Genomic DNA, 13,019 nt, shown 5'->3' with positions numbered 1-13,019 from the left:
TGTACAGTCACCCTAGGGTAACAGTGATTTTAGTAGAACTTCTTTTGAATGTTTCTTTTCCAGATATGTCTGTTTTGCTACCTTCCTCCGTTAGTATCATATTCAGCTGTTGAGCTACATTATTGCTGGATGATTGCCCAATTTTTTTTTGACAATGCTCTGGAACATAAATTGCTTCTTTTGCAATGGGGGTAGTTTCTGGCCCCTTTGCAGAGTTAGTTCTGGTCCCTTCGCACAGTTAGTTTTGGGGCCAGTTTTTTAGTTTTGTTCTTATCCCACAAGGGCCCTTCTTAGATGAGCTCTTTTGATCATCTCTGGTAAGCTAGATAGCCTTCAGCTTAGCTTTTTTACTCTTCTGGAGCTACCAATTTCCTCTAATTGCTTATCACCACGGTCCTCATTTCTTTGGAGAATGCCTTCAGTCTTGAACTTCCCCACACTCTATTCCAAATAAAGTGAGTTTCCTTGGGAAAAGCTTTGTAGCTCTCTGTTCATATAGCCTATCTCCCCCACTGGGTAAATTCTCTCTGTCACTGCTCTGGAATTATGGGTGGGGGCAATGTCCTGTTTCTTTTGGAGTGACACCTCTGCTTTACGAGCATCATTTTGGAGGGGGGCAAGTAGCCGCTGGTCTTCTTGGCTTACCTCTCTTGGCATGAAACCTTTGTCCTATGAGCAAGCTGGGGCGAGGGCAATTGAAAGCCTAGTATTCTTGGCCTGCCATGACTGAGATAGACCCTCCATCCTACAGGTGGTTACTGTGCGGAGTAAGGGAGTCCCCAACCTCTTGTCCACACTTGCCTGGGATTTAGCTTCTTTAACACAGAACTGTGCAGAGTGAAAAATGCTGACAGCCCTGTCCCTCCCAGGCAGGTACTGTAGCTCCTGACTGGGAAATGGGGAGAGAAGGAGCCCATCCCCAGTTATGGTTGTTTCACTGGGGAGAGAATCTGTGCAGTTCCTTACAGTAATGTTTTGGAAGTCTTGTGGTCTTTACTAAATGTTTATTCACTTCATGACCTGGCATAGAATTCCAATAGTATCTATAAGTAGTTATCATGGAATTCTTTTTTTCCTTAAAAAGCAGCATGTGTATATGTCTGTGTGTTTTTCCTATCATATCTCCTAGCCCCTTGCCAATTTGGCTTGCTTCTTCTCTACCCTTTCACCTACTTGGACATTATTCCCTCCCTGGCATCCCTGGCTCTCTCATCGTCTTTGCTTTTATGCCTAGGCTCCATATTTCTATTTGATCCACTGGAAATTGTAACACAGTTTGTAAACTGTCTACTTGGCTCATAAATTAGCTTTGATTTCCAGCCAATTCCTTGACTTTTGTAAACTAGTTTGTGGACTGTCTATCTTGCTCAGATGTTGGTCTTCTCAAGACTACACTTGTATTTGTGATTAGCTTAATGTGCTATAATGCCCATATAAGAATTTTATGGGGAAAACAGGACATTTTGGAGTTAATATCAGAAGATTTGGTTAGCTGCCTACAATAAGAACCACATTGTAAGACAAATTCACCAAGAAAGCTGCCCAATGATGACCTTGAAGATGGCTTTACAATGGGGCTTCATTAAATATAAAAACAAAAAACCAAATGCATTATAGTTAAGTTGATTCTGACTCATAGTGACCCCATAGGACAGAGTAGAACTGCCCCATAGGAGTGGTTAGTGGGTTTGAACTGTGACCTTTTGTTTAGCAACCAGAGCTCTTAACTACTGTGCCACCAGGGCTCCCCCCATTAAAGACAAAGGGAAAAAAATTGTCAGACTTGAAAACGTCTCCTTTTCTAAAGTTTAGATTCATCTATTAAGGAAACAGAGCTTTCATTAGAACAATTGAAATCAATGTGCATTTTGCCTGAGAAAGTGTTGAAGAGAACTATTTTTCACAGGAATTAGAATAAGACATAAATTCATTGTTATTTGGATTATTTTTAAGTCTCATTTTTTGGGTTTTTAGGGGATATGTCTGTTTCCTTAATTTTCTAATGTGTAAATTAAATCTTCTGAAGGCACACTAATTAGTAAATATTAACTTACAGTGCATTAGGATTCTTTCTCAATAGTCCTTCTGTCCCTGTCTACTCTCTTCAGGGAATACCCAATTATATCTTAGCATCCTTCTTTAGTATTTGACTTCAATGGCCTGTAATGAAAAAGGAATTTGAACCTATAATGAAAAAATAAAAAATTACTTCCACCTTTTAGTATATGGAATTGTAATACTATGAGGTTGAATTTGACCTGAAATAATGCTTTGATTTGTGAACCCAACAAACAATTCCTCAAATATTTCCTTGAGTTAGCTTGTTGAAGCTATGAATAAGATCTGCTTTCAAAAGTGAGATACAGAGTTTGCCTTTAAAATGATCTCTAGGTGAAATAAATGTGTTATTTTTCTTTAGGCAGCAGGAGCAATTCGACCTCTTGTATCTACTGTCATCAGTCCATCTGCTGATGGTTGCTTAGACCACTCACTAGAACGTGCCAGATACAAAGCAAGTGAAATGCCACAGGCGTTTCTATTTGATGTGATCTATGAAGCATACCATCAGGTAAGAATCTGGACTTTTTGAAAAAGCTGCTGTGTTTCACTTCTCCAAGAGCACCTCCATATTTGTATATTTGCTAGAAGGACTGTTGAGACTTAGCATTTGGATATGGTTGTATTGACGGCAAAGATTTGTTATAGTGAAGTAGTGAGGGTACACATGTGCATCATAAGGAAAGAGACACAGATGGAGTCTGGAGAAATCCACTGCAGGCTTCCTTATGGTCTCTACGCCTCATGAAGGACCTTGTAGAACACATCCCTCACACAGCAGCGACATATGTGCCATATTTCTGCCCAGGGGAGCCCATTAGAGATTTGGGGCTAGTCACATAGGCATTTTTTTGCTCAGCACCTAGAAAAATTCTAGATTCCCAGAAGGAAAGCAGGTTTTCAGCATAAACTATATTGTTTACATAGTCTGGGCACAGTGAACCTTCCTTATCAGTTACCTGTTGACTGGGAACTTGCCAAGAACCAGGCTCCCACACTCCAGTCTAGGGCCTGCCTTGTGAGCAGGACTTTCTGAGAATAGCAGTCACAGGCCTGTGTCTATGCACAGCTGCTTAGACAAACATTAATTAAAATTTTAGTTAAAGTTAGCCAAAAACCTGTTGTCATCAAGTTGATTCCAACTCATAGGATGCTATAGGACAGAGTAGGAGTGCCTGTGGATTCGAATTGCCCACTTTTTTTTGTTAACAGCTGTAGCATGTAACCACTACACCACCAGGATTTCCAGTTAAAGGTAAGCAACTTTTAAAAAGTACTGAATAATTCATTCATTTTTAGGTTTTATTGGATTACCTTTGTTTTGTTTTTCACTTCTTGGAACACTTTTTTGTACTTATATACATTTTACTGCCACCATTTTTGTATTTAGTCAGTAAACATTTATTGGATATCAGGTATTGAGGTTCTCAGAAACATCTCAATGAAATACAGTAAGTTAAACTGACTAACCTTAGTGTGTAGCTGATGTTAGACACGTAGTAAATAGTTTGAAAGAGGTAGAGTTTTAGGGATATGTGATAATGGTGATATGAATGTGGGTATTTACAGTGGAAGAATTCTATATATTTAACTTAGTGTGTAGCTGATGTTAGACACGTAGTAAATAGTTTGAAAGAGGTAGAGTTTTAGGGATATGTGATAATGGTGATATGAATGTGGGTATTTACAGTGGAAGAATTCTATATATTTTGGATAGAGGGTAGTTAATCACATACGTTATGAATCAATAATGAGCTTTGGTGGTGCAATGGTTAAGTGCTCAACTGCTAATGGAAAGGTCATAGGTTTGAACCCACCAGCAGCTGCACAGGAGAAAAGACCTGGTGATTTGCTCCCATAAAGATTATAGCCCAGGAGACCACATGAGGCACTTTGTGGAATCGCCTTGACAGCACATGAACAAAAATATGAATCAATAATCTTGACTTGCCTATCGGTTACTCTATTTTTAAGATAAGATTGACTATGTAGATTGGAAATTCATCTTAATAATAAGATTAGTTCACAATGATTTGCATTGTTTTCTTACAAAAATGAATTTGAATATAGGAATTTTCCTTTAGAATTTGCTCATTAATCATATACATGTTATGCTATTATAACTTCCTTTTAGTTTTGCACATTAATATCTATTTTATAGATTAAATCTTGGTGAATTAGACCATCGTCTGCCATGTTTCTTGAGATTAATGCAAGAATTTGTTCACCTTCATATATACATTTATAATAGAGATAATAAATAAATATGATAACTATATTTTAGAAGAAAATTTGAGTATAATCGCACGATTCTCACATTAACCATGAGTTGATTCTGACTCATAGTGACCCTACAGGACAGAGTAGAAATGTTCCATAAGGTTTCCAAAGTTGTAATCTTTACAGAAGTAGACTGCCATATCTTTCTCCCTGGGAGCTGCTGGTGGGTTCAAATTGCCAACCTTTCAGTTAGCAGCTGAGTGTGCTACAAGGGCTCCTAGACTCTCACATTACAATAGTCTATTTCAACAGTTTTTGCTAGAGAATTAAACCCTAATGCCCTAAGGCTTTGATTTTCCAAGTGTGGCCTAGACCAGCAGCATCAGCATGCTTGTAAACATTAAAAATGCAAATTCTGGGGCCTCAACCCAGAGCTATTGTCTTAGTAATCTAGTGCTGCTATAACAAACATACCACAAGTGATGGCTTTAACAAAGAGAAATTTATTCTCTCACAGCCTAGGAGGCTGGAAGTCCAAATTCAGGGTGCCAGCTCCAGGGGAAGGCTTTTTCTCTCTGTTGGTTCTGGAGCAAGGTCCTTGTCATCAATCTTCCCTTGGTCTAGGAGCTTCTCCACACAAGAACCTTGGGTCCAAAGGATGCACTCTACTCCTGGCACTGCTTTCTTGGTGGTATGAGGTCCCTCTGTCTCTCTGCCCCCTTGTCTCTTTTATATCTCAAAAGAGATTGGCTCAAAATACAATCCAATTTTGTAGATTGAGTCCTACCTCATCAACATTAACTGCTACTAATCCCGTTTCTTCAACAGCATAGAGATAGGATTTATAACACGTAGGAAAATCCCATCAGATGACAAATTGGTGGACAATAACACAACAGTGGGAATTGTTGTCTGGCCAAATTGATACTCATATTTTGGGGGACACAATTCAATCCATGAGACCTATTTAATTAGAAACTCTGAGTGGGTGGCCCAGCAATCTGTGTTTTTAACAAACAAGCCCTCTGGGTGACCTGATTCACACTGAAGTTTGAAAACCACCACCCTAAGGCATTCATCTTATGTAAGGAATTGAATTGAATTCTCTCCTATAATTTCTTGGAATAATTAAGAAAATCACCAGTCAAAAAAAATATTTGTCAGTGTTCTTTGGTTTAGATGAGGAACTCTCACTTCTATCATTATTTTGAAGGTTTTGACATAAGTCCTTATGCAAAAAATTTTTTTGAGTTTCATTTTGTTGTTGAGAATATTCATAGCAAAACATACACTAATTCAACCATTTTTACGTGTACAATTCGGTGACATTGATTACATTTTTTGAGTTGTGCAACTATTCTCACCCTCCTTTTCTGTTTTGTTCTTCCCCCATTAAGGCGAACTCATAGCCCACTAAGGTTCCTATGCAATCTTTCAAGTTGCTGTTATCACTTTGATCTCATAAGTTGCTGTGTTGTTAGGTGCCATAGACTCATAGTGACCCTATTTACAACAGAACTAAATACTGCCAGGTTCTGAGCCACCTTCATAATTATTGTTATGCTTGAACCCATTATTGTAGGCACTTTGTCAATCCAACTCTTTGAGAGTCTCCTTCTTTTTCACTGACTACTTTAGCAAGCATCGTGTTCTTCTCCAGGGACTGGTTCCTTCTGATAACATGTCCAAAGTATGTGAGACAAAGTCTCACCATCCTTCCTTCTAAGGAGCGTTCTGGCTGTTCTTCCAAGACAGATTTGTTCGTTCTTCTGGAATCCATGGTATATTCAGTTGATCCCATATAGATAGTTCCTAAAAGAGCATAATGTTCAAGGCAGACATTTTTACTAGTTAAGCTATACTATTGTTTGGTTTTAAGAAACTTCAGGGGATATTCCTGGTTTAAGGTTTAAAGATTATCTCAGGGCAATAGTTTCAAGGGTTCACCCAGACCCTTGGCACCAGAAAGTCAGAATTTCATGATAATTTGACATTTTGTTCTGGATTTCCCCATTTTGATCAGAATCCTTCTATAGAATCTTTGCGCAAAAGGTTTAGTAATGGTAGCGGGATGCCATCCAGCTCTTCTGTTCTCGTGGCTGAGGAGGCAATTGTTTGTGGAGGCAATTAGCCACACATTCCATAGCCTCCTCCTATTCATGACTCTCCTTCTTCCTCTGTTGTTCCAGGCAAATACAAACCAATTGTTGTGACTTGGATGGCCACTTGCAAGCTTTTAAGACCCCAGGCACTACGCAATGAACTAGGAGGGAGAACAGAAGCACTAAACATGATATTAGGCCAATTAACGGGCATGTCCCATGAAACCATAACCCTGAACCTCCAAACCAAGGAACCAAATCCCATGAAGTTTTTGGTTGTACATAAGCAGCCTCAGCAACTACTCCGTTTTTTTTTTTTTTTTTTTTTTGGTCATTGTTATAAGTGTTATATGCATCATATAACTTTTGCTGGCTCAACTTTTTATATGTGTACAATTTACTGACCCCAATTAGAGTAATTGGCTGTACAACACTACCCTTAATCAAGGTGATATTTCCCTCACCATGATTCTCCCTTTTCCCCCTACCTCCTGCCCCTGGTAACCACTAATAAACTTTCTTTACACATTTGCCTTTTCTTGTCTTTTTATATCGGTGAGGTCATACAGTATTTGTCCTTCTGTGACTGACTTATTTCACTCAGGATAATGTTTTCAAGCTCCATCCCTAATGTAACACGTATTAAGACTTTGCTTCTTCTATTGGCTGAGTATTATTCCATTGTATGTATGTACCACATTTTGTTTATCCATTCATCAGTTGATGGACATTTAGGTTATTTCTACCTTTTGGCTATTGTGAATAGTGCTGCAATGAACACTGGTATACAAGTCTCGGTTTGAGTCTCTGCTTTCAAGTCTTTTGGATATATACCTGGGTCATACTTACAGTTTTTCTGTGGAATCGACATACTTTTTTCCTTAGTGGCTGTACCATTAATTTTTTTTTTTTTACAAGCAATGAATAAGTGTTTCAATTTTCCTACATCCCTGCCAACATTTGTTACTTTCTGTATTTTTTATCTTAGCCATCCCAGCAGGAGTGAAATGTTGTCTCATTGTGCTTTTGATTTGCATCTCTCTGATGGCTAATGATGTTGAGCATCTTTTCATGAGTTTCATGGCCAAAATTATTTTTTGAACATAAAGGCACATGTAGGAATTTGAATATATAAAATTTCTCTCTCTGGTCCATTTAATTTGTATGAATACATGCATGTGTTTCGGTTTTAATAAATGAATTATAAAAAGATGAATGGTAAGCTGTTCTTTGAAGTAAGCTAAACAAAGAATGAGCTAAGGGGATAGGAGCGTCCATAGAAATAAGAGGGTAATTTCTCAGAAGCCTAATGAAGAAGTGTTTTAGGAATGAGCAACTGTGTTAAATGCTATATATTGGTTAAAAAAAAAAAAAAGTAAGAATTGAGAACTGGCCATAAGTCTTACAATCTTAGACCATCCGTGTTTCAGGTGAGTACCAAAACCAATCCCGTTGCTGTTGAACTAATTCTGACCCTATAGGACAAAGTAGAGCTGCCTCATATGGTTTCCAAGGAGTGCCTGGTGGGTTCGAACTGCTGACCTTTTGGTTAGCAGCCATAGCTCTTAACCACTACGCCAACAGAGTTTCCTTCAGGGAGTGGTGGTCTAAAAACATGATTGGAATTGATATAAGAGCTAAGAGGAGGGCTGCTCTTTGGATGACTTTTTATGTATATGGAGCAAAGAAATGGAGGAGGTCATTTAAAGGGAGTTGTAAAGAGTTTTTAAAAAATTTTATTATTATTTTTTTAATGATGGATGATATAACAGTATATGGATATGCTGATGGGAATGATGCAGTAGAGAGGGAAAGACTGATGCTGCTGTGAAAGGAGATGGGATCCAGTGTAGTAGTGGTATGGGGTTGATCTTGGCTGGGAGTATGGATAGTTCATCTCTAGGGACAGGAGGAAAGGCAGAATGTGTCTGTGCAGATGTAAATAGGTTAATAGATGTGGTGGGAGGATGTGGAATTTGTCTTCTTATTTCTGTTTTATCAGTGAAATAGGGAGCAAGTCATCAGCTGACAGAGAGGGAGGTGGGTAAGGTGTCAAGGTTTTAGGAAAGAGAAAAGATTTCAAATAGTAAATACTACCTTTCATTCTTATATCCTTATTTATTTATAAGAACACATAAATTCTTAAGTATTTGTTATTTTCTATTGGGTTTGGACTTTTCTAAGTATTTGTTCATTGATTTCTTCTTGTTGCTAAAATAAACCCAACAACCATGATCTGTTTTATTTCTGGGGAATTTTTTTTTTTTTAATTGTGCTTTCAGTGAAAGTTTACAAATTGAGTCAGTCTCTCATATAAAAATTTATATACACCTTGCTATATATTCCTAATTGCTCTCCTCTGAATAATACAGCACACTCCTTCCCTCCACTCTCTATTTTCGTGTCCATTTGGCCAGCTTCTGACCCTCTCTGCCCTCTCATCTCCCCTCTAGACAGGAGATGCCAACATAGTCTCATATGTCTACTTGATCCAAGAAGCTCACTCTTCACCAGTATCATGGACTTCTAACAAATAAAAACCTATTTTTTCCCTACATATTATTTCAAAGCATCTGTCATTATTTTATGGACATTGTTATTTTAAAAAAAAAAAAAAAAATTTTTTTTTTCCCCCATCTTCACATGATGGACTCTTTTGTGTCATTGATTGTAACCATACTTTTTTCTTCCTCCTCCTCTTGTCTTCATTATCTATTATCTAGCATAGTACCTCAAAAACTACAAGGATCTTTAATAGTGTAAAATGTGGCAGGCTCTTTCAGAAAACTGTGAATTTATTTTTCTTATGTACCGTGGAGGAGAAAACTGGATTACTATACAAACCTTAGAGAACAGTGCTACCAAATTTTTTCATACTCTTACCCAGTACACACTTGTTCTTTAGGGACTGTGTCTTAACAAGATATGAACATCTGTATTTACCTATATTAGACAAGTTTTGAAAAAATGCAGTGTGGATGCAGTCCAGTTGTAAGTGTCTATAAGAACAGAAGACAAACAAAAGATGAGGCAAACACAGGACACAGAATCAGAGATTGGAGAGAGGCATACTAAAAACACTGGAGTTGTTACTTCCTTCCGTTGATTTATCCTGAGGTTATGGCATTGTATTGGAAAAATAGGATCCCGGGAATTTTTTTTTTTTTTTTCAGTCTGGGAGATTACTGGAAATCTCTTTTATGTTTGTGGTTTTTTTTTTCTTTTTCTGTTACGAAAGTTAAAGGTGGAGAATGGAATGCATGAGAAGAGGCATACAATAGATACACTTATTCTGTAATAAGCAGGAGGCAGTAGAGCCTCTTAGAGCTGTCAAGGACTGTTTTTTGTTTCATCTTCTAAAATCTTGATCTCTTAGTTACAGAATTTGGCAAGAGAATCTGACTTTTGAATAAACACAAATGAACTGAGAGATGCAGTCTCTCCTCCTCTTGATCTTCACCACAGGACTCTGCATCTCAAATTAGTTGCTGACTTCCAGAGGGCACACAGGAGGGAACAGGAGTCATACATAGAAAGTTTTCAGAATTTACACAGATGGATTCTGAAGGAGTATGAATAACTGAGAATAGTCAAACTCCAGGCTTTGAATGTGACAAGAGCTGACGGACACCAGTACCAGGCAGTCCTTTTGACATTCCTCCTCTTCCAAGGATGGCAGAGTTGTAGACTACTAAGCAATTCCATGATGGCATTATTTGCTACAGCAATCATGAACTTGTCAAGTGTGCTTGTGAAGAGATGCCTAAGAAAGTTCGAAATGAAGAACCTTTGATTCATTTGAATCCTTTGGGTATGGTTGCATCTAGAGCCAGATGATGAAATTGGTTAAAATTTGACCACATTTAGTTTTATGGTCTTTTATGTTAATTTGTACAGTGTGTGCATTAGCTTTTGGGTGGTAGTTTAGTACTTAGGGCCAAAAGAAAGGCCATTTCTTAGGCAAATCTAAGAACTTCTACTCATTGTATTTGGGGATCTTTAGAAAAATTATAAAATAGTGAAAAAAATATGGTGAGATACTTTGATGACATTTTATCATGAAGGAATATGGATTTTAAAATAATTCAGATAATGACTTTATTCACAGCTTTCGCACACTGTCATTTTGTTAAGCAGATGAAATAATGAAAATTATTTTTCTTATGTATCTGAATTATATGCTATTTATCTGTAGGGGGGTGTTGCCGGATCAGTTTAATTAAACTGGGAACTATGTTTCCGGGTTAGGTTGGCCAAAAGAGAAATATGAATGAAGTTTGGAAAGCCAAAGTGAAGCAGAAGCCATTTTTCTCCAAAGATATTTTTGCTGTCACGAGAGGTGCCTGGTGGGTTCCACCTGTCCTTGCTCTCATATGTTCCTTATCTAGCTCGTCTTTCTGGCTGACAGTAGCTCTGGGCTCCTCACCAGACACACCACAAGGTGATGGCTACAGAAAGACATGTATTTCCCACAGACCTCTCCGCCACTTCCTCCTCACAGTCCCCTTTTGGGGGCTTGATGTGCTTGAATTCTCAGATTGACAAGTCAGTGACGACTCCTCTGATCTTCAACCTGTGTACACTTTCAATCCTCGCCTTCCCCAGCTCCTCCCACAATTGTGTAAAGTCTAATTCCTATAATCTCTATTACATCTCACTCAGAGTGGCTCTGCTCCCCATACTGATCAATCACCTAATTCAACTGTGGAATTAACGCATAAACATTGTGTCCACTTAGATGTTGTACAAGCAACTCTTATTGTTATTTTTAATCACTGCTAAAGATTGTCTTACCTCATTTAGAAAAGAATGCATTTTTAGAAGATACATATATGTCTTTTATAAGTTAATAATTTTCAGCTGTATTTGGTGCCAAAGTTGTTTGAATTTGGAATATAACTTCCTTCTTGTGTGTACAAAAGTGTTATCCATTGCCAAAAGAATTAGAAGAAGAGTTTTGCTTTTAAGTGGTTCTGGCAGAGTTTTGGTATTGGTCTGTCTGCTGCCTAGAACGCTGAAAAGTCGTATAATGACATAAAAAGATTGTTACCTACTAATCTTAAAGCTGGCGTGTTTAGAAACCACATTTATTGTAGAAATTAGTCAGGTCTGAAATAGTTTTGAGGGATCCATACCCTTCAAAATTATGTGCACTTCTATATGTACTTAAATGTTATGGGCTTCTAACAAGTAAAAACCTATTTTTTCCCTACATATTATTTCAAAGTTTGTGTCATTATTTTATGAACATTATCATTTTTGGACAATAAGATCTCAAGAAAGATGTTGATATTTCAAGTTATGAGCTAGAGACACTTTTTTTTTTTTTTTGCATCATTTGGGAAAGTAGTAGAGACATTTTAATCTACTTTTGAATAAACTTGATTTCTTCTAAGTTTTTTTAAGTTATTGGTAGAAATCAGTTTTTCACCGAAAACATTTTAGACAAAGTTTTATTGTTAGTGTAATTTTTGTGCATTGCTGAATGCCATGGTAGCCATACATTTTATAAATCTTACTATGCTGTTGTTTTCAGTTGCTGTCGAGTTGATTCTGATTCCTTGTGACCCCGTGTGTTACAGAGTAGAACAGCAACATAGAGTTTTCTTGGGTGAAGTCTTAATGGAAGCAGATCTCCAGGCCTATCTTTTGCAGTACTGATGAGTGAGTTCAATCTGCCAACCTTAGGTTAGTAGTTACACGCAAACCGCGTGCCACCTAGGAACCATACTATTGTAGTCTGAAAAATGAAATACTGGTTTGTTTTTAGTTGCCATTGAGTTGATTCTGACTCATGGTGACCCCATGTTTCCAGAGTAGAACTGCTTAAGGGTTTTTAAGGCTGTGACTTTCAGAAACAGATCACCAGGCCTGTCTTCCAAGGCACCTCTGAATGGGTTTGAGCAGCCAACCTTCTGGCTAGTAGTTGAGTACTTAACTGTTTGTGCTACCTAGGGACTCCTTTTGAAACAGTCGTAGTTCCCTACGTACAGTATTCTCCAGATCCTGTTTCAAGTAATTACTCAGGGCTTTCAGCTTTTAATAATGACACAATAGCTTGTATAGCCAGCCTTCTGGTAGATAAAAATTATCCATCTATCCATATACATTTCTTTGTATAAGGACAGTGGGTATAGTGGATAAAAAAACAAACAAAATAAAAACCAAACCCGTTGCCATCTAGTCGATTCCAACTCATAACGACGCTATAGGACGTGTAGAACTGCCCCATAGGGATTTCAAGGAGCTACTGGTGGGTTTGAACTGCTGACCTTTGGTTAGCAACAGTAGCTCTTAACCATTGCAGCCACCAAGGCTCTGTTGTCAGACCAGTAAGGTATTATCAGCACTATCCAAACACCCAGTGCTATCGAGTCAGTAACTGTGGTCAAATAATTTGATCTTTTAAAAGATTATGTATAAAACAGTAAAGGGGTTTAGATGTCTCGAGGGCATCATGGTGAACACAGATCATTATACTGTAGCTCTAAGTGGACTGGAGCCTTAAGCAGATGCCTTTTCAAATAAGCCACTCTTCTGTTGGGTATTCCCTGTGTTAGCCAACCTACTCTGCCACCCTGCTATCCCAACATTGAAACCTCTGTCCTTCAAACTTGGGTCCCCCTAATGATGGGAGAG

General features: G+C 38.0%; 1 protein-coding gene across 1 annotated transcript in view; it reads left to right on the top strand.

The window, feature by feature from the left end:
- Window positions 1–13,019, top strand: part of CRPPA (CDP-L-ribitol pyrophosphorylase A) — a 312,645-nt gene that overhangs the window by 20,722 nt on the left and 278,904 nt on the right. The window contains exon 3 of the mRNA XM_010587230.3: window positions 2,420–2,569. Within this exon, the coding sequence (XP_010585532.1) occupies window positions 2,420–2,569 (150 nt within the window). The remainder of the gene's footprint in view (window positions 1–2,419; window positions 2,570–13,019) is intronic.

Source organism: Loxodonta africana, chromosome 8 (assembly GCF_030014295.1).
Source record: "Loxodonta africana isolate mLoxAfr1 chromosome 8, mLoxAfr1.hap2, whole genome shotgun sequence".
Lineage (NCBI taxonomy): Eukaryota > Metazoa > Chordata > Mammalia > Proboscidea > Elephantidae > Loxodonta > Loxodonta africana.
This window is presented reverse-complemented; position numbering and strand designations above follow the sequence as displayed.